Below are 21,767 nucleotides of genomic sequence, written 5' to 3'. Positions count from 1 at the left end.
CCAAGCCCGGCCCTGCTCCATTTCTTAGACTGGGTAGTAAGCACATGGTGTTAGTGGGTATAATAATCATTATATATATTTGGACATCTGGAATCACGCACAATAATTTTTGTTTGTTGTTTTTTTTTTTAGAGACAGGGTCTCACTCTGTTGCCCAGGCTGGAGTGCAGGGGCACCTTCTCAGCTCACTGCGGCCTCGACCTTCTGGGCTCAAGCAATCCTCCCACTTCGGCCTCCCAAGTAGCTGGGACTACAGGTGTGAGCCACCACACCCTGCTAATTTTTTAATTTATTGCAGCGACAGGATCTCCCTGTGTTGCCCAGGCTTGTCTGGAGTTCCTGGCCTCAAGTGGTCTTTCTGCCTCAGCCTTTCAAAGTCCTGGGATTACAGGCATGAGCAACCGCACCCAGCACGATAATTTTTATAACAGTTTTCTTGAGATGTAATTCATATAATTCATATGCCATACAATTCTCACTGTCACCAAGCTGGAGTGCAGTGGTGTGATCTTGGTTCACTGTAGCCTCGACCTTCCAGTCCTCCCTCTCTCCCAGTCCTCAGTCTCCCGAGTAGTTGGGACTACAGGTGCAAAATATTCTGGCTAATATTTTTTAAATTTTTTGTAGAGGCAGGGTTTCCCCCATGTTATCGAGGCTAGTCTTGAACTCCTGGGTTCAACCGATCCTCCCACTTTGGCCTCCCAAAGTGCGGGGATGATAGGCATGAGCCACTGCACCATCCAATTTATCCCTCTTTTTTTTTTAAGTGACTTGTGCTTTTGGTGTCATACCTGAGAAACCACTGCCTAATCCAAGGTAACAAAGATTTACACCTACGTTTTCTTCCAAGAGTTTTACAGTTTTGGCTCTTACATTTAGGTTTTGATCCATTTTGAGTTAATTTTTGTATGCGGTGTGAGGTAAGGGTCCAACATTATTCTTTGGCATGTGAATATCCAGTTGTCCCTGCACCATTTATTGACAAGACTGTCCTTCTGCCACTGAATTATCTTGGCATCCTTATCAAAAATCAGTTGACAGGCTGCATGTGGTGGCTCAGTCCTATAATCCCAGCACTTTGAGAGGCCAAGGCAGGTGGATCACCTGAGGTCAGGAGTTCGAGACCAGCCTGACCAATATTCTACTAAAAAATACAAAAATTAGCCAGGTGTGGTGGCATGTGCCTGTAGTCCCAGCTACTTGGGAAGCTGAGACAGGAGAATTGCTTGAACCCGAGAGGCAGAGGTTGCAGTGAGCCAAGATTGCACCACTGCACTCCATCTCAAAAAAAAAAAAAAATTAATTGATAACTGTAAATATGAGGGTTTATTTCTGGATGCTCAATTGTATTCCATTGATCTGTGTGTCTGTTCTCATGCCAGTACCACACTGTCTTGATTACTGTAGCTTTGTAGCAAAGCTTTGCAACCAGGAAGTGTGATTCCCCTGACTTTGTTCTTTTCAAGATTGTTTTGGCTATTTTGAGTCCCTTGAATTTCATTGTGAACTTTAGGATTAGCTTATCAATTTCTGCAAAGAAACCAGCGGGAACTCTGAACTCTGATAGGGATTGCCTTGAATCTATAGATCAATTTGAGGAGTACTGACCTCTCACCAATACGACTCTGCCAATTCATATGAACATGAGATAGCTTTCCATTTATTTTGGTTTTCTTAATTGCTTTCACATTTTTTTCACTGTTTTTGGAATATAAGTTTTATACTTTTTTTTTTTTTAATAGCTGGGCGTGGTGGTGCACATCTGTAATCCCAGCTACTCAGGAGGCTGAGCCATGAGAATCACTTGAACCTAGGAGGTGGAGGTTGCAGTGAGCAGAAATCATGCCACTGCACTCCAGCCTGAGACTCTGTCTCAAAAAATGAAAAAGAAAAAAAGAAAAGATAATATCAAATCAGCTCCTCACACATGTGCCAGGATAAACTCCAACTAGATCAGAGATTTACTTTTTTCCTCCACCCCTGTGACAGATTAAGGATCAGAGATTTAAATGTAAAAAAAGATGAAACCATAGAAGTTCTAGAAAAAACATGAGGGAATTTTCCCAACTATGATTGAAAATGAATATGCAATAATTTTTTAATAGTTGGTCAATTTGACAAAATCTAAAAATTGAAAATTTTCATATGGCAAAAATATCATAAAGCACAGTAAAAGACAAAAGACAAACTGGAAAAAAATTTACAATTTATATCACAGACCAAGAGTTAATATTCCTAGTGTATAAAGAGTTTCTACATGTGGAAAAGAAAAAGAACAACCACCTTAATAGAGAAATGAGCAAAAGAGATAAAAATAGTTTGGAGAAAAACTACAAATGGCCACAAAACATACGCAAAAGTATTCAACATTGCTCACAATAAGAAAAATGCAAATTAAAACTACACTGATGCTGGGCACGGTGACTCACGCCTGTAATCCCAGCACTTTGGGAGGCCGAGGTGGGCAGATCACCTGAGGTCAGGAGTTTGAGACCAGCCTGGCCAACATGGTGAAACCCTATCTCTATTAAATTAAAAAAATTAGCCAGGCATGGTGGCACATGCCTGTAATCCCAGCTACTTGGGAGGCTGAGGCAGAAGAATCACTTGAATCTGGGAAGCGAAGGTTGCGGTGAGCCGAGATTGCACCATTGCACTCCAGCCTGGGCAACAAGAGCGAAACTCCATCTCAGAAAAATAAAATAAAATAAACAACAAAAAATCAACACTAAGATATTATTTCTCACCTAACAAAGTGGTAGAAATCCAAGTTTTGGGGGCCGGATGCAGTGGCCCACGCCTGTAATCCTAGCACTTTGGGAGGCCAAGGCAGGAGGATCACTTGAGCCCAGGAGTTTGAGACCAGCCCAGGCAACATGGTGAAACCCTGTCTCTACAAAAAACACAAAAATCATCCAGACATGGTGATGCACGCCTGTAGTCCCAGCTATTTGGGAGGCTGAGGTAGGAGGATCACCTGAGCCCAGGAGGCTGAAGTTGCAGTGAGCTGCGATCGTGCCACTGCACTCCAGCACGAGCAACAGGGTGAGACCTCGTCTCAAAAAAGAAAAAGAGCTGGGTGTGGTGGCTCACGCCTGTAATCCCAGCACTTTGGGAGGCTGAGATGGGCGGATCACGAGGTCAGGAGATCGAGACCATCCTGGCTAACATGGTGAAACCCCGTCTCTACTAAAAATACAAAAAATTAGCTGGGAGTGGTGGCGGGTGCCTGTAGTCCCAGCTACTCGGGAGGCTGAGGCAGGAGAATGGCGTGAACCTGGGAGGCGGAGCTTGCAGTGAGCCGAGATCGCACCACTGCACTCCAGCCTGGGCGATAGAGTGAGACTCCGTCTCAAAAAAAAAAAAAAAGGGAAAAGAAAAAGAAAATCCAGGCTTTTGTAAATATACTCTGTTGGTGAGAAACACATGGATACATGCTAGTGGAAATACCAAACAATACAATCCTTATGGAGGAGAAGTTGGCCTATCTAGTGACATCGAGCAAAATCACACTTGCATTACTCTTTGTTCCAGCATCCCCAGTTCGAGGAATAGATTCTAGAGAAACCTACCAAGAATACAGAAGTCATATGCACAGGCTGTTTACTACAGCAGCCTTTATTATTACAAGATATTGGAAACACCCCAAGTGTTTATCAAGAGAGGACTGACTCAATAAGCAATGATCCAGACTCACAATGGAGAGCTATGTAGCTGTCAGAGAATGAGGAGGCCAGGCATAGTGGCTCACATCTGTAATCCCAGCACTTTGGGAGGCTGAGGTGGGTGGATCACCCGAGATCAGGAGTTCAAGACCAGTCTGGCCAACATGGTGAAACCTCATCTCTACTAAAATATAGAAAAATTAGCCGGGCATGGGTGGTGCACACCTGTAGTCCCAGCTACTCGGGAGGCTGAGGTGGTAGAATCTCTTGAACCCAGGAGGCAGAGATTGCAGTGAGCTGAGATTGGGCCACTGCACTCCAGCTTGGGCAACAGAGCGAGATTCCATCTCAAAAACAAAAAAGAATGAGGAGTATCTTTCCATACTGCTGTGGCCTTCAGGATATTATATGCTGTTACGTGAGGAAAGCTAGGTAGCAGAAAGCGTGCACTAGAGCTACTTTTATCTAAGAAAGAGCTGCAGTGAGCTATGATTGTGCCACTGCACTCCATTCTGGGCAACACAGTGAGACCCTATCTCAAAATAAAATGAAAAATAAAAATAAAAGCAACAGAGGAAGGCAGAGAGGCAGGCAGGAGCGATGTGGTAGAAAAGATGTTTCTGAAAGATGAGGCAGGAGTGGAGTCAGAGAGATTCCACGCGTGAGAGGGACTGCTCCCCACCCTGGCTGTCTTTGCAGGGGTCCAGGAGCCCAGGAGTGCAGGCAGTGTCTAGAAGCCTGAGTGCTTGTGTGTGTGTATTGGTCTGTTTTCACAAAGCTCATAAAGACATACCCAACACTGGGTAATTTATAAACAAAAAGAAGTTTAATGCACTCACAGTTCCACATGCCTGGGACAGCCTCACAATCACGGTGGAAGGTGAAAGGCACGTCTTACATGGTGGCAGGCAAAAGGAAAATCAGAACCAAGTGAAAGGGGTTTCCCCTTTTAAAACCATCAGATCTCATGAGACTCATTCACTACCACAAAAACAATATGGGGGAAACGGACCCCATGATTCAATTATCTCCCACCGGGTCCCTCCCGCAACACATGAGAATTATGGGAGCTATAAATCAAGATGAGGTTTGGGTGGGGACACAGCCAGACCATGTCAGTGTGTACACAAACATACATACGTATTTCCTTATACAAACAAACAAACAAACAAAAAAAAAACAAAAAAAAATCCCAGCTCTCTAGGTGCCTTAGGATGAAAAGATCCATCTAAGTCTGAATCTCTCCCATAAGATCTCCAAAAAAACATACAGAAGAACCAGGAGAGAAAAATAAAACCACCCTTAACCAGTTTACAGCATGACCTGAAGACAGAGAACACTGGAAGCTTTGAATTACATGGAAGTACGGAGATAAACCCTCAAGTCCAGCAGACAGCCCCTGAGCCACCCCATGGGGAGGTAAGCAGAGAGCACCCAGGACAGCATGGGGCGAGGAGGAACGAGGTGATGGAAGGCAGGATGCAGTCCCTACACAAGGAGCAAGAAAATCCTAAAAACAGATCTGAAACCTGAAAATGAGAAACTGATGGAAGAGACCAGTATATGTGCAGGACCAGAGGAGTTAGTCTCCAGAAGGTGCTGCATTTAGAAGTGGGAAGCACCGGCTGGGCGCGGTAGCTCAAGCCTGTAATCCCAGCACTTTGGGAGGCCGAGACGGGCGGATCACGAGGTCAGGAGATCGAGACCATCCTGGCTAACACGGTGAAACCCCGTCTCTGCTAAAAAATATAAAAAACTAGCCGGGCGAGGTGGTGGGTGCCTGTAGTCCCAGCTACTTGGGAGGCTGAGGCAGGAGAATGGCGTAAACCCGGGAGGCGGAGCTTGCAGTGAGCCAAGATCCGGCCACTGCACTCCAGCCTGGGCGACAGAGCGAGACTCCGTCTCAAAAAAAAAAAAAAGAAGTGGGAAGCACCCTTGATGTGGAAACTGAAAGTCCTGCAGAAACAAGAGAAAACCACAAAAGACAAAAACCACCAAAAAAAACAAGCTTTCCTTTCACCCCCAAGATTTCTACCCCCTATTTTTGTGCCTGTGAATATGGTATCTTCCTTGACAAAAAAAAAAAAAAAAAGGCTTTGCAGCCGGGTTCGGTGGCTGATGCCTGTAATCCTGGCACTTTGGGAGGCTGAGGCGGGCAGATCATTTGAGCTTAGGAGTTCGAGACCAGCCTGGGCAACGTGGCAAAACCCCTTCTCTACAGAACAATTAGCTGGGTGCAGTGGCATGCGCCTGCGGTCCCAGCTACTTGGGAGGCTGAGGCAAGAGAATTGTTTGAGCCTGGGACAGCCAAGGTAACATAGCAAGACCCCCAGGAGTTTGAGACCAGCCTAGGTAACATAGCAAGACCCCTTCTCTACAAAAAATAATTAAAAAAAAAAAATTAACCAGGCGTGGTGGTGCGTACCTGTAGTCCCAGCTACTCAGGAGGCTGAGGCAGGAGGATTTCTTGAGCCCAGGAGGTCAAGGCTGCAGTGAGCCATGATTGTGCCACTGCACTCCAGCCTGGGCAACAGAGTGAGACCCTATCTCAAAATAAAAATAAAAATAAAAGCAACAGAGGAAGGCAGAGAGGCAGGCAGGAGCGATGTGGTAGAAAAGATGTTTCTGAAAGATGAGGCAGGAGTGGAGTCAGAGAGATTCCACACGTGAGAGGGACTGCTCCCCACCCTGGCTGTCTTTGCAGGGGTCCAGGAGCCCAGGAGTGCAGGCAGTGTCTAGAAGCCAAGAGTGGCCGACAGTCAGCAAAAAGATGAGAACTTCAGTGCTGCAAACCACCTCATCGAACTAAATTCTGCCAACACCTGAAATGAGTGTGGACAAGGATTCTTCCCTTAGAACCTCCTGAAGGAAGTCCAGCCCCACTAACACCTTGATTTCAGCCTTGTGGAATTCTAAGCAGAGAAGCCAGCCCCACTGTACCCAGACTTTGACCTACAGAACTGTGAGATGGTATGTTTGTGTATATTAAGTAAATAAATGTATAGTAATTTGTTAACACAGTAATAGGAAACAAATCAGAGATTGATTGATTGATTAATTTGAGACAGGGTTTCATGCTGCTGTCCAGGCTGGAGTGCAATGTCACGATCTCCACTCACTGCAAGCTCCACCTCCCAGGCTCAAGCAATTCGCCCACCTCAGCCTCCCAAAGTGCTAGGATTACAGGCATGAGCCACCGTGCTCGGCCTAGAGTTCTATTTAAAACTCCACTTCACTATACAAAGAGAAGAGTGTGCTATTGAATGAAGAAACCTAAGATACCACCCCAACATTCATCTCTGCCTTCAGCTGTTATTGATCGTCCAGAAAAAACAAGACATCACAGAATAAACAGAAAAGAAGGAAAAAGCAGATGTGTCTAACCAAAGCTACTAGAAGAAACAGAAAATAAAAATCAAAACATTTCAGTGAAGAAAATTCTCCCCGAAAGCACAAGCTCACAGAACCTAGACAGCAGATTAAAAATGTAACACAAGGCCGGATGCAGTGGCTCACACCTACCCCAGCAGTTTGGGAGGCTGAGGCGGGAGGATTGTTTGAGCCCAAGGGTTCAAGGTTATAGTGAGCTATGCTCGTGCCACTGCACTTCAGCCTGGGTGACAGAGTGAGACTCTTAAAACTAAAAACTAAAAAATAACCCCAATTAGAATACATTTGAATAAAATGTTCTTAAACAGGCAGTCACCGGTATGAACATTTCTAATCCAAAATCGAAAAACTTAGAAAGGGATAAAAAAATCAAGAAGATACGAAATAGGACATTAATGAAAAGAAAGGAAAAAATATTAGAAATGTAGACCTAATTGAAGATATCTACGTGAGAATGAATTCAACTGGAAATATAACAAGGAGCATTAAGAAAAGACATAAAAATAGCCAAGAAGGGCCAGGCATGGTGGCTCACACCTGTAATCCCAGCACTTTGGGAGGCCGAGGTGGACAGATCACGAGGTCAGGAGATGGAAACCATCCTGGCTAACATGGTGAAACCCCGTCTCTACTAAAAATACAAAAAATTAGCCAGGCGTGGTGGCGGGTGCCTGTAGTGCCAGCTACTCAGGAGGCTGAGGCAGGAGAATAGCGTGAACTCAGGAGGCGGAGCTTGCAGTGAGCCGAGATCACGCCACTGCACTCCAGCCTGGGCGACGGAGTGAGACTGTCTCAAAAAAAAAAAAAAAAAAAAAAGCCAAGAAAATAAAAAACTAAGGAGGTTAAAAAGGCAAAAAGGTTTTGTTTTGTTGTTTTGTTTTTGAGATGGAGTGTCGCTCTGTCACCCAGGCTGGAGTGCTGTGGCGTGATGTCAGCTCACTGCAATCTCTACCTCCCAGAGTCAAGTGATTCTCCTGCCTCAGCCTCCTGAGTAGCTGGGATTACAGTGTGCGCCACCAGGCCGGACTAATTTTTATATTTTTCTTTAGTAGAGATGGCGTTTCACCATGTTGGCCAGGTTGGTCTTGAACTCCTGACCTCTGGTGATCCGCCCGTCTCAGCCTCCCAAAGTGCTGGGATTACAGGTGAGAGCTACCGTGCCCAGCCCAAAGAGGCAAAAATTTTTATGCTTGGCAAGATCCTTTGGCTGCCAGGACGGTGGTGGGGGCGGGGAGGGGTGGGGAGGACCCTGAAGATGGCCAAGGAGCCATCATGAGGATCAGGAAACCCAGACAGCACAGAGAAAGCTCCAAAGGCAGCGCATGTAACCCTCACCACGGGCAGAATCGCACTCTCCCTGACTCCGGCCTCACTCCCTTTCTCCAGCTGCATCTGCCCACTCTCTGCTCCTAGAACATGCTGACCTCTCTCCTGCTTCAGGCTCCATCCCAATGCTCCTCCTCACACCACCCAGGGCTGGTTCTCTCTCTCTCAGTTCTCCCAGAAGTCTCTACCTCCAGGAGAACGTCCCTGTCCCCCACCTGTGGTAGCCCAGGTCCTTCTGAGGTTCCCAGTCTGGGTGCTTGTTTCATGGGCATGCTTTGTGGAAGGCACTTTATAGAAATGAATCAAGTTGCCGGGCGCGGTGGCTCACGCCTGTAATCCCAGCACTTTGGGAGGCCGAGGCGGGCGGATCACAAGGTCAGGAGATCGAGACCACGGTGAAACCCCGTCTCTACTAAAAATACAAAAAATTAGCCGGGCGCGGTTGTGGGCGCCTGTAGTCCCAGCTACTCGGGAGGCTGAGGCAGGAGAATGGCGTGAACCCGGGAGGCGGAGCTTGCAGTGAGCCGAGATCGCGCCACTGCACTCCAGCCTGGGCGACAGAGCGAGACTCCGTCTCAAAAAAAAACAAACAAACAAACAAAAAAAGAAATGAATCAAGTTGTGCATTTGTAATGTGTGCACTTAATCATCTACAAAAATGAAAACATAAAGACGGAGTTGTCTCGCTCTGGTATTCTCTTCACAGTACTGACCACTCCTCGATATTCTCTTATTTCTCTGCTGTGTTATTTCTTACACACACACACCCACACGTGCACACACACAACACATACACACATGCATGTACACACACACAACATATCCGCATGCATGCACACACACACAACACACACACTGGGAGACAAGCTCCACAGTGACAGGGACACATCTGTCCCTGTGACTGCTCTGCCTGCCAGCATCAGAACAGGGTGTGCCACACTGCAGGCACTTAATAAGTGCTTTCCAGCCTGGGCAATATGGTGAGACCCTGCCTGTCCAAAAAATTTCATAAAGTAGCCAGGTGTGGTGGTGCACACCTGTAGTCTCAGCTACTCGGGGGACTGAGACAGGGAAGATGGCTCGATTCTGGGAGGTGGAGGCTGCAGTGAGCTGACTGTACCACTGCACTCCAGCCTGGGCGACACAGAGAGGCCCTGTCTCTGAAAATAAATAATAAATGCATGCATGCCTGCTGTGTAAAGAGTAGAGGGCTGCCTGGCTTCCCACAAGGTGTAGGGATGCCTGGATGGGGGTCTCACCCATCTCTGGACAGCTGGGCATGGGGGGCTGCACCTGGGCCTCACCTTCCTCTGCATCTTCTCCAGCAGCTTGCTCTTGGCCCGGACTTCCTCCTGGATGGAGTCATAGACATTGAGCAGCACCCAGTCCCCGCTGTCCTCATCCGAGTTCTGCAGGGCAGCCACCAGCTGCTTCCTGCGCTCGTCTGCGTAGCGCTTACGCCGCTTGTGCTTCTCCTTCAGGTCCTTGTTCTTGGCCTGCTCGCCACCCACCACCTGCTGCTCCAACAGCTGCAGACTGCAGAGGAAAAAGCAAACAAGAAAATATCTGCTCATCACCGAGCACGTGCCATCCGGCAGGCTCCAGGCTACGCGTGAGCCCACCAAATCCTTCCAACAACCCCACTTCACAGGGAGGGAAACCGAGGCTCAGCGACAGGACGCTGCTTGCTCAGGGTCACAACCAGGACTCCTGCCCAACTCCCTGCCTGTGCACTCGACCACAGTGGTGGGTCAGGGCGGGAATCTTCCTGTGGGCTCAGCTAACCCACCCCTGAGCCGCGGACTTCCCACGCTGGTGCTCCCTGCAGCTGAGCAGGTGCGTTCTGTGTCTGAGGCCACTGGCATGATGAGAAGAACCCTGGGTTGTGAAAAATGTTCAATGCACTCAATGCACAATATTTAATCAGGGAGGGACACGTACAATACATTGTTAAGACTATTATATCCAACATGCTCAAAAATGGTTAGAGTTTTGTCCTTTAAACGTACAAACTTTAGGCCGGGTGCAGTGGCTCACGCCTATAATCCCAACACTTGGGGAGGCTGAGGCAGGTAGGCTGCTTGAGCCCGGGAGCTTGAGACCAGCCTGGGCAACATGGAGAGACTCCATCTCTACCAAAAAATAAAATAAAATAAAATAAATTTTAAAAAATCAATAAAAATGCACCAATGCCAAAAAAAAAAAGATACAAATTTTAAATAACTATAGAGAAAAGCTTACGGGAATTGCCACCTCCCACTGTCTAATGAAGCAACACAAAAATTTTTCAAACCCTGCCTCTTTCCAAAGGGAGTGAGTAGCCCAGAGGCTTGATAAGGATTCACAAAAGGAGGAGAGGATCATGCTCAGGAAAAAAATGGAACTTTGCAACCCGAGCAGCCAGGCTCTAACCACTTCAGGCTCCATGGCAGCCGGTGCAAAAGGGAACCATGTCCATGTCACTGCTCTGTTTAAAATCCTGCTGTGGGGCTGGGTGCAGTGGCTCACGCCTGTAATCCCAGCACTTTGGGAGGCCTGGGCAGGTGAATCACTTGAGGTCAGGAGTTTGAGACCAGCCTAGCCAACATGGTTAAACCCCATTTCTACTAACGATATAAAAATTAGCCAGGCGTGGTGGTGCACACCTGTAATCCCAGCTACTTGGGAGACTGAGGCATGAGAATGGCTTGAACCCAGGAGGCAGAGGTTGCAGTGAGCTGAGATCACGCCACTGCACTCCAGTCAGCCTGGGCGACAGAGCAAGCCTCCGTCTCAAAAAAAAAAAAAAAAAAAGAAAGAAAGAAAAAGAAAAAGAAAAAACAAATCCTGCTGTGGGTCGAGCCAAGCACCCAAGGAGGGTACACAGGGTCCTCCCTCCAGCCCCCCTGCACCCCTCCCCTGTTCACTCCAGCTTTCACTCATTGCTTGCACGTCTCCAAATGCCCAGGCCGGGTCCCACCTTTGCAAGTGCTGTGCCCTTTCTCTAGGATGCCACCCCTGCAGCAAAGCTTATTCAGGTGTCTCCCCTTCTGTGAAGCGCACCCCCCCTCAGCCTTCCCTCCATAGCACACTGCGAAAATAGCCAGGACACGTGCAAAGTGTTTACTGCGTGCCCAGCGTGGGGCTGCCACGTTGCAGGCAATGCCTCGTTTTGACCCTCACCACAAGCTTCTCACACTGAGACTATTGATATCGCCCATTCTGAAGACGGGCAGCGAAGGCACAGAGAGGTTTCAAGTTGGCCCGAGGTGGCAGAGCTAGTGGAGGAGGCAGGCTAGGAACTGCTAGAGAACAGGACCCTCTTGGCTCTGCCTGTCCCCCACCCTGGCCTGTGGGCCCTTGGGACTGGGGCAGCAGCTTGCTCATTCTTGCGTCCTGTGCCCAGCACTCAAGAGTCATTCAGTTAGTGTTTGAACTGTGGCCTCTGGGACTGGGTCTCCCCCATTGAACCCCTGGATGACTGTGGCATGGAGGTCGGGCTGACATCATTAACAGAAGTGAGAACTGAGGCTCAGAAAAGTTAAGCAACCTAACAAAGCCACACGGCAAGTGAGGAAAGGCCAGCTCCCCAGGCGGTCTCAGAGAGTGCCTGGGGATGACTTGTCCTGTGGGTGAGTGGGTATCACATCAGGGAGGGCACTGGAGGCCAGGGGGCTGGGGGCTTGGCTGGGATGGGAGAAAAGCCTGTGATACTCTGCCCTGGGATTCCTGAAACCTAAAGGCCAGCAGGCCTGACAAGGGATGCTGGTGGCAGCCTGTGTAGCTTCCAGAGCAGAGCCCTGCCCGCCCAGTCCCCACTGTGCCTGGAGACGAATCAGGGCCACCCTGCCACGTTAGAAGGGAGAGCTGGGAGGAAGCTATGGCGCCCCCGCCTCCATCCTGGAACGCAGCCCCTTCCTACCCCACCGTGGGGTCCCACCGGCCCCATGCTCTGCTGCTTACCGGGCCAGCACCTGCTGCTGGTCCACGACGGGCAGCGGGTCATCGGTCAGCACTGCCACCTCCATGCCCACACTGTCCCTCCTCACACTGGCTGTGGCCGGCAGGGACTGAGGCTGAGCCACCACGGACACTGGGGCCTCAGTCTCCAACCACACGCCAGGCTCTGCCGTCGGCACCACCTCCAAGGCCACTTCGGAGGCCAGATCTACCTCCTGAGTGTGAAGAGAAACCCAGGTGGAGGTGGGAAGGCCACCCCCTCCCCCACGCCCGATGTCTCCCAGGAGGCTCAGTCCCAGACCGGGCCATTCCGCCTGCTGCAGCCCCGACAGATCACCTCCAGCTCAGGGACCCCAGTGACACAAAAACACGCCCTGTTGAGTTCTTACTGCCGCTATTCCCACTGACACCCCCACGCTGGGAGGAAAGCTCCCAGCTTCCTCTCTCACCTCCCACAATCCAGTCTCCACAGGCAGCCAGGGCCATCTTAAAATAGAAACTGATCACATCCCGTTCCGATGAGCCCCGCGTGACTTCCCGTCGCGTTAGCAGCAAAGTCCACTTTCCTCTCCGCCGGCTCCCTACCTCCACGGCCTCCCCCACCACCCTGGCCTCCTTTTCCATCGCTCAGAAAGTCAAGGTCTTTCCAGCCATAGGACCTTGGCACTTGCTGTCCCCTCTGCTTGCTGCTTCCCCCCGTCCCTCCTTCACACCTGGGTCCCATCTCAGAGTCACTTCCTAGCCAGGGCTGCCCTGGCCGCTCCATCTACGCCCCGCTGAGAGTCTGCTGCAGACCTGTGCCCAGCCCACCCTTGAGTCTAGATTGTCTTCTCTATAAATGTGGGGAGATTTAAAGCCTCCTCTCGCTCTCCTGGGGTGTTCAAACTGGGTTCCCTGATGGTGTCTTAGGGGCTACCAGCCCCGACCTGCAGCCCTTGTCCTTTACATACACTGGGCCTCAACTGCTTTACACAAAGGGCACCAAGGCTGAGGAAGGTTTGAAAGCCACCATCTAGAACAACAGGCCTCTTTCACTCCATAAGAAGATGATGGTTCCTCCCACTGCATACTGCCTGGTCACGGGCCATGGGCCACAAGCCCGGGGAAGGCGGGGGTTGTTGTTCTCAGCTCATGCATGAGGAAACTGAGGCGCAGGGAGGGAGAAGACAAGCTGGAGTTTCCCAGGAAGTTGAAGAGAACCCCGTCCCCAACACGGAGACCCAGGGAGGTACTCACAGGCCTGGGCGGGAAGTCATCAGCCGCCTCGGCTTCGGGTCTGGCATCCCTGGGCTCCAGCAGGTCTGTCAGCACGGGGGCCTGGGAGGAGAGAGGGGATGGGGGAGGAAAAAGGCTGATTTGGGCCAGAACCATCCTCTGCTCCCTTACCCCTGGCTTCACTTCAACTCCCCAAGGCCTCCTACCACCCGCTACCCTCCCCTGCCTGTCACTCCTGAGAGAAGGAGCACAAAGTGGGGGAAGAGATGAGGGAGAGAACAGAGAAGAGAGGAAATGGGACAAGGGCTGCGGGTCAGGGCGTGTGGTGGGCTCCTGCTGTGTACCAGGAGTGTTGCCTGTATCCACTCCTCTGAAGCATCCTCGTTTTACAGATGAGGAAACCGAGCTCAGAAAGGTCACACACCAAGGAAGTGGTAGACCTGAGATCTGTCTCTCTAAATACACACACACACAGACACACACACACAAACACAGACACACACAGGAAAGGAAAGGAAAGCAGAGAACAAAAAGAGAAGAAAATAGGACTCTTTTTTTCTTTGAGATGGAGTCTCACTCTGTCACCCAGGCTGGAGCACAGTGGTGCGATCTTGACTCACTGCAATCTCCATCTCCCAGGTTCAAGTGATCCTCCTACCTCAGCTTCCTGAGTAGCTGGGATTACAGGTGCACGCCACCACACCTGGCTAATTTTTATAGTTTTAGTAGAAATGGGGTTTCACCATGTTGGCCAGGCTGGTCTTGAACTCCTGGCCTCAGGCGATCCACCCACCTCGGTCTCCCAAAGTTCTGGGATTACAGGAGTGAGCCAATGTGCCTGGCCAAGAGGAACATTTTTTTAAAACGAGAGGGTTGTTGAAAAGGGAGAAGATGTTGGTCAGGGGGCCGGACAGAGGAAGAGCAGTGTCCCAGAAGCCTCACGGTCACTGAAAGGTGGCTGGATTCCCACAGACCCCCCACCCAGCTCACTACAGAGCTCACGAGCCAGTGAGGGTTGCCCAAGGCTCCGTCAGGCCTGGACACTCACTGTAACCGTGGCAACTGGGCAAACGCCCTGTACAGCTGTCACTCCATCTGCAGAACAGGTGCCCACCTGGCATAACCTTGCACCTCGACCCCAACTTTCTTATTGAATTACAGAGCATGAGACAGATCTTCTCCTTTCCCAACCCCTGGACACCAGTGCCCCTGAACCAGCTACCAGTGCCAGAGCCACAGCGGACACAGTGGAGCCACGGCCTGAGCAGCAGAGGCCGTGTGTGTGAACAGTGTGTGGACAGTGAGCTCCAGACCCTGGGCAAGCTCTGCCTGCTCAGCGTTTGCATGGCACCAGGCATGACATCAGCTACCTGCACGGGGACCTTGGGGATGTCTGCCTGGGGTGCGTCTGTCCTGGCCACGGTGGAGGAGAGTCTGGCCAGCTTGGCTTCCACCTCGGCAAACGGGTCCCGCAGGCCTAGTAACCCCTGCAGGGGCACCTCCTGCGGCTCCTCTTCCGGGAGGTAGTTCTGTTCCCCCAGCTGGTGCCCAGTGGCCTCCTGCCCGACACACTCATCCAGGAAGTATCTGCTCCTGGACTCCACAGTGGGCATGGAGACCTCCACGTTGGAGGGCTCCTCGGGCCCAGGGAAAGCCTCAGACACAGAGGTTTCTTCGAGTGAGGATGACTCACTGGAGCCCACAGAAATCCCAGACTTGGAGGGTTCCACATTGGGCAGCTCCGCAAACCTGGAGGAAACCTCAGTCTTGGAGACATCATCACTGGGCAGAGTGTCAGTCGTGGAGAAGACCTCGGGTTTCACCACTGTCTCATACTGGAAAGCAGGCGGGTACTCAGAGCTGGTGGCAAACTCGGCCCTGGACATGACCTCAGCCTTGTAGAGGACTTCCGCCTGCAAGACAGCCTCTGCAAAATGGAGAAATTCCTTCAGGTTTTTTTTTTTTTTTTTTTGAGAGGGAGTCTCGGTCTGTCGCCCAGGCTGGAGTGCAGTGGCCAGATCTCAGCTCGCTGCAAGCTCCGCCTCCTGGGTTTACGCCATTCTCCTGCCTCAGCCTCCCGAGTAGCTGGGACTACAGGTGCCCGCCACCTCGCCTGGCTAGGTTTTTTTTTGTATTTTTTAGTAGAGACGGGGTTTCACCGTGTTAGCCAGGATGGTCTCGATCTCCTGACATCGTGATCCGCCCGTCTCGGCCTCCCAAAGTGCTGGGATTACAGGCTTGAGCCACCGTCCCCGGCCATCCTTCAGGTTTTTAAAGGGTCAGAATGAGAGATCCTTCTGCAGAAGGTGGCCCCAAGCCCAGTGTTTCTTTTCCTTTTTTTTTTTTTTGGAGACGGAGTCTCGCTCTGTCGCCCAGGCTGGAGTGCAGTGGGGCAATCTCAGCTCACTGCAAGCTCTGCCTTCCAGGTTCACGCCATTCTCCTGCCTCAGCCTCCCCAGTAGCTGGGACTACGGGCACCCGCCATCACACCTGGCTAATTTTTTTGTAGTTTTAGTAGAGATGGGGTTTCACCGTGTAAGCCAGGATGGTCCAATCTCCTGACCTTGTGATCCTCCCGCCTCAGCCTCCCAAAGTGCTGGGATTACAGGTGTGAGCCACCACACCTGGCCCAAGCCCACTGTTTCTAAAAGACCAGCTTGAGAGTCAGAGCCTCCTAGGCCCTCCAGAGGCTGGCTACAGCCTGCCTGCCTTCCCATCTCTGCTCTTATCAGAACCCAAACCTACTGCCTTCCACCTCTTCCAGGAAGCCTTCCCTGACCAACACTGTGATTTCTCCATTTTCTGACCTCCACAGCCACTAAGTGTTGGGCTCTTACGGCACGCCCTGCCTCGGGACCACTCTTCACACACTGGCAGGCTTCCTGGGGCCTTGTTGCCTTCCAAGGCTGGGAGTTCAGCAGATTTCATGCCCAGGTGCCCTAGGAGCCCCCACTGGAGTGCCCGGCCCAGGGCTCTTGTCCACTGGATATGCTAGATCCGCGAGAGCTAAATGAATGCTGTGGATGAATGTCAGAGCCAGACAAAGAGCAGCTGGAGGCCTCATATTCAATCTGGACTGCAGGGAACACTCCAAAGGGCAGAACATGCTAGAATCGGCTCCCTCCTCTTCCCCTGGGTCTCCTCCAGGAGCGCGTCTCCCTTGCAGTGGAGACAGGGCTGCATTCACATGGACCCCTTAGTGCTCCGGCTCAGGGGGCTCCCGGCGCCTCTCATACCTCCCACTCATTTCTTCATCGCTGTGTCCCAGACCCCTGTAAGCGGGTCTTGATATTTCCCTTTGCTGAAATATGGGATCCACTCCCCAGCTAAATGGCCTGGATCTCTCTCAGACTTGGTTTCCACGTGGTTAGGGGAAGATTCAGGGAGTCCTACCTCGCTGGACTGGGGAAAGAGAGGCTCAGTGAGAAGGTACAGGTAAAGCAGGTAAATTACCCGACATGTGGTAATGTGCAACAAATGGTACCGACGGTGCGATCAGTATCATCATCATTCCAGGCCTGGATTCTACTCTATTCATGAGTGCTAGGAAGTCTGAACCTCCAGGCAGCATGCGTGTTTGACTGACACTGGTACAGCAGAACATCCTAGGGCGGCAAAAAGAAGACAAAAACTAAAGGCCAAGTGCAGTGGCTCACGCCTGTAATCCCACTTTGGGAGGCCAAGGCACGTGGACCGCTTGAGCCCTGGAGTTCGAGACTAGCCTGGCCAACATGACGAAACCCCATCTCTACTGAAAACACAAAAATTAGCCGGGTGTGGTAGTGTGCACCTGTAATTCCAGCTACTCAGGAGACTGAGGCATGACAATTGCTTAAACCCGGGATGTAGAGGTTGCAGTGAGCCAAGATCATGCCACTGCACTCCAGCCTGGGCGACAGAGCAAGACTCCATCTCAAAACAAATTTTTTTTTTTTTTTAAAAAGACAAAAACTTCCAGATAGGTAAAAACTTGTGGCTACGGATTAAATCCTTATTATGGGATGTGTTTGCTTTGGTAACAGAGAGGCTCAAAAGTAAGAGGAGAAAATGGAAAACACAGAAATTCGGGGCAGGGGCTTGCCTTTACAGAAAGGGTGTACTTCACAGCTCACAGTCAGCCTCGAGCTGGAGCCCAGCCCGTGGCTAAGCCATCCCAGTGCAGTGCTGTGGGTGAGAACACTGGCTCTGGGGCCAGACTGCCTGGGTTCAAATCCTGGCTCTCCTTTACCAGCTGTGTGACCATGGATGGGCAACTTACTTACCCTCTCTGTGCCTCAGTTTCCTCATCTATATAGTGAGCATAACTGTCGTACCTACCTTTACCGGACCATTGTGAGGATAAAACAGACCTGAGCCTGGGGTGTAGAAAATGCTCTGTGATGCAGTTACTGCAGTGAGGCAGAAAGGAGGCCACCTTCCCTCGAGACAGCCTGGAGAGGCAAGGGGTGCCCACCTGTCTCCTTCCGCAGGTTCTCCTCCAGTGTGGACAGCCTGACATCATATGAGTTGCGCATGGCAGTGATATCTTCCTCCAGCCTGGCCCGAGACTCCTGCTCAGCCTTATAGTCGGCTTTCAGCCGGGCCAGGCGCTCTTCATACTCCTGGTGGGGAGGGGGGACCAGAGGGCAGGCAGCATTTTATCATCGTTTTGAAACCCAGCTTTAGGTATTCCTTTGTTGCTATTCAAACAATACAGAACATATAAGTAAGCCAAGAGAATCCAATTGTACAACACTGTGATAATTACTTGCTAGTGAAGACCTTTCTAAACTGTTCTCAATGCTTTTTTGTTTTCTTTTGTTTTTGAGACAGGGTCTCACTCTGTCCCCCAGGATGGAGTGCAATGGCATAATCATGGCTCATTCCAGCCTCAAACTCCCAGACTCAAGTGATCCTCCTGCCTCAGCCTCCTGAATAGCTGGGACTATAGGCATGCCACCATCAGCTAATTAAAAAAAAAATTTTTGTGGGGCAGGTGCAGTGGCTCACGCCTGTAACTCCAACACTTTGGGAAACCGAGGCAGATCGCTTGAGGCCAGGGTTCAAGACCAGCCTGGCCAACATGGCGAAACCCCGTCTCTACTAAAAGTACAAAAATTAGCCAAGCATGGTGGCGTGCCTGTAATCTCAGTTACTGGGGAAGCAGAGGCATGAGACTGCTTGAACCTGGGAAGTGGGGGTCACAGTGAGCCAAGATCATGCCACTGCTCTCCAGCCTGGGTGACAGAGTGAGACTCTGTCTCAAAAATAAAAATAAATAAAAAATTTCTAGAGTAGGGGTCTCACTATGTTGCCCAGCTTGTTCTCAAACTCCTGGACTCAAGTTATCCTCCCACCCTGGCCTCCCAAAGTGTTGGGATTACAGGCATGAGCCACCACACCCAGCCTCTCAGTGCTTCTTTTTGTTTGTTTGTTTTTTGAGATGGAGTTTCACTCTTGTTGCCCAGGTTGGAGTGCAATGGCACAATCTCAGTTCACTGCAACCTCCACCCCCCAGGTTCAGGCGATTCTCCTGCCGCAGCCTCCCAAGTAGCTGGGATTACAGGTGTCCACCACCAAGTCCGGTTAATTTTTTTTTTTTTTTTCAGTAGAGACGGGGTTTCACCATGTTGGCCAGGTTGGTCTTGAACTCCTGACCTCAGGTGATCCGCCAGCCTCAGCCTCCCAATGTGCTGGGAATACAGGCGTGAGCCACTATGCCCAGGCTGCTCAGTGCATTTTTAACAGATTAATAATATGTGCGTTTGTTTGCAATCTATTTTATCCACACAGCAATATATCAAGAACACCTTTCCATGTTGGCAAATACCTTTCTGCCCAATGGTCCTCAATCCATCAATGACAAAATATATTTTTATTCACCCACTTCTCTCCATCTTTGCTATCACTGCCAGCTCTCATCCAAACAGCCACCTGGTCCTCACCTCTGTTCTCACTCTGGCCCCAACCTCTGACACAGCCATGGTGTCCATGCAGGTGTCTCCCCTGCTTAGGATCTGCTAATGGAATCCCATGTTCATGGATGAAATCTAAGCTCCCCAACTTGATCTGAGTCCCAAGTGATTTGGCCCTGCCTACCCCTCAACGGCTATGATGCACATTTGGGGCCTCCTAGACAAACCCACTTCCTCCCTGCCCCAAGGCCTGTGCCCTGCTCCCTGGCAAGCACCTTCCCAGGCCTCAGCTTAGTAACACCCCTCAGAGAGGCCTTCCCTGACCATACTCTCAGAAGCCCTCCTGCACTGCTCTCTGTCCCTTCCTCTATTGCTTTTTTTTTTTTTTTTTTTTCCTGAGACAGAGTCTCACTCTGTCACCTGGGCTGGAGTGCAGTGGCTCAATTTCAGCTCACTGCAACCTCTGCCTCCCAGGTTCAAGTGCTTCTCCTGCCTCTGCCTCCCAAGTAGCCTATTACATGCTCACCCCACCATGCCTGGCTCATTTTTGTGTTTTTGGTAGAGATGGGGTTTTCAATCATTTCACTACCCCAGGATGAGGACTCCTGGGAGATAGCCAAGGGCAGGACACACTTGCCCGGGGAAGGGTGTGAATGGGTGTGAACAGGTGTGAACGGGTGTGACTGGGTGAATGGTGGGTGGATGGGTGTGAATGGGTGTGTGGTGTGTGAATGGGTGTGAACGGGTGTGACTGGGTGAATGGTGGGTGGATGGGTGTGAATGGGTGTGTGGTGTGTGAATGGGTGTGAACAGTGTGTGAGCTGTCTCAGCAGCGCCCCCTTCCTCACAGCCCTCCACAGCTGCTGTCTTCTGACACCAGGGCAAGGGCCGCCAGTTGCTTCTTTTCCTTCCTTGTGTCTCTTCTGTCTCTCCAGCTTCCTAGTAACCACAGGAGCTGCTACTTCTGCCTGACTCATTGCTTCCTCCATGATCATCTCTACGTATTTGATTACAGTTTATTGTTGGTCTCCCCTACCAGAAGGCACCCTCCAGAGAGCAAGGACCATCCTGTCCTTTTTTGTTGTTGTTGTGAGACGGAGTCTCGCTCTGTTGCCCAGGCTGGAGTGCAGTGGTGTGATCTCAGCTCACTGTAACCTCCACCTCCCAGGTTCAAGCAATTCTCCTGCCTCAGCCTCCTGAGTAGCTGGGACTACAGGTGTGCACCACCACACCCAGCTAATTTTTTACATTTTTGGTAGAGACAGGGTTTCACCATCTTGGCCAGGCTGGAAGGACCATCCTGTCTTGTAACCTCGGAGCCTGCCAGAAGAGGGATTCAAGAAACACCTGTGGAGCCAGTAAATGGCAGAACTGCAGGTTATGGGCATGCAACATATTCAGGCCTCTGACACACACGTCCCAAGAGAAGGGCAGGGCATTTATGAATTAAAGATAGTCTGGGACCCTTTGTCTTCTGGAGCCACTGCTGACAGACGCGCCTGCCACTGTAGTAAGCCAGAGAGAGGGGACAAGGACAGGGATGGGGTGGGCAAGCACCACGTCATACTCCCACATCTCCAGATCCCTTTGGCAAATACAAACTGGCATGGATAGCACTGATTTAGGCTCTTAGGGAGGGAGAGAAGGGGACAGAGAATAATTCAGATGTAATCGTGCATTCTTCAGTACATTTTTAGATACACTTGAACCTCAAAGCAATACCCACAGTGTTACTGAGGCCCAGGGAGGTTCCATGACCAGGCAGCTCTTCAGAGCCCTGCAGCCCTCTCCTCCACTGCTCCCTGCTCTCGCTGCCCTCCTCACCAGGACCCATGGCTCGAGTCATCCCAGGACCCATGGCTCGAGTCAGTAAACATCCCTGACTCCCTCACCCAGCCCCTCTATTGTTTTCTCCCAGCACAGCCCTGACCCTGGTTAAACCCAGGCCTCACCTTAGCAATACACGGATGGAAACATACACATACTCACGCACACACATGCAGGCACACACATGCACATGCAGGCACACATGTACCCGCAGGCACACATGCGCACACACACATGCACCCCATAGGCACACATGCACACACACATTCACACACATACACATGCAGGCACACATGCACACATACATGCACACGCATGCACGCATACATGCACACACGCACACACGGACACAACATATGCATGTGCACAGCACCACCAGTCTCCTTTTTTTTTTAATTTTTAATTTTTTTTTGAGTCAGAGTCTCACTCTGTCGCCCAGGCTGGAGTGCAGTGGCGCCATCTCGGCTCACTGCAACCTCCGCCTCCCGGGTTCAACCAGTTCTCCTGCCTC

General features: G+C 50.7%; 1 protein-coding gene across 5 annotated transcripts in view; it reads right to left on the bottom strand.

Annotated features, from left to right (window-relative positions):
• Window positions 1-21,767, bottom strand: part of KIF17 (kinesin family member 17) — a 54,915-nt gene that overhangs the window by 9,816 nt on the left and 23,332 nt on the right. For all 5 annotated transcript variants that reach the window (XR_006694275.3, XM_005544544.4, XM_005544545.4 and 2 more), the window contains exons 7-11: window positions 17,989-18,136; window positions 14,906-15,462; window positions 13,557-13,637; window positions 12,324-12,535; window positions 9,686-9,917 (exon numbers count right to left, since the gene is read on the bottom strand). Coding sequence is in view for 4 of the 5 variants with exons in the window: in XM_005544544.4 (XP_005544601.1) it covers window positions 9,686-9,917; window positions 12,324-12,535; window positions 13,557-13,637; window positions 14,906-15,462; window positions 17,989-18,136 (1,230 nt within the window). In the remaining variant the exon portion in view is untranslated. The remainder of the gene's footprint in view (window positions 1-9,685; window positions 9,918-12,323; window positions 12,536-13,556; window positions 13,638-14,905; window positions 15,463-17,988; window positions 18,137-21,767) is intronic.

Source organism: Macaca fascicularis, chromosome 1 (assembly GCF_037993035.2).
Source record: "Macaca fascicularis isolate 582-1 chromosome 1, T2T-MFA8v1.1".
NCBI classification, from domain to species: Eukaryota; Metazoa; Chordata; class Mammalia; order Primates; family Cercopithecidae; genus Macaca; species Macaca fascicularis.
Note: the sequence above shows the minus strand (reverse complement) of the source record. Positions and strands in the feature narration are given on the sequence as shown.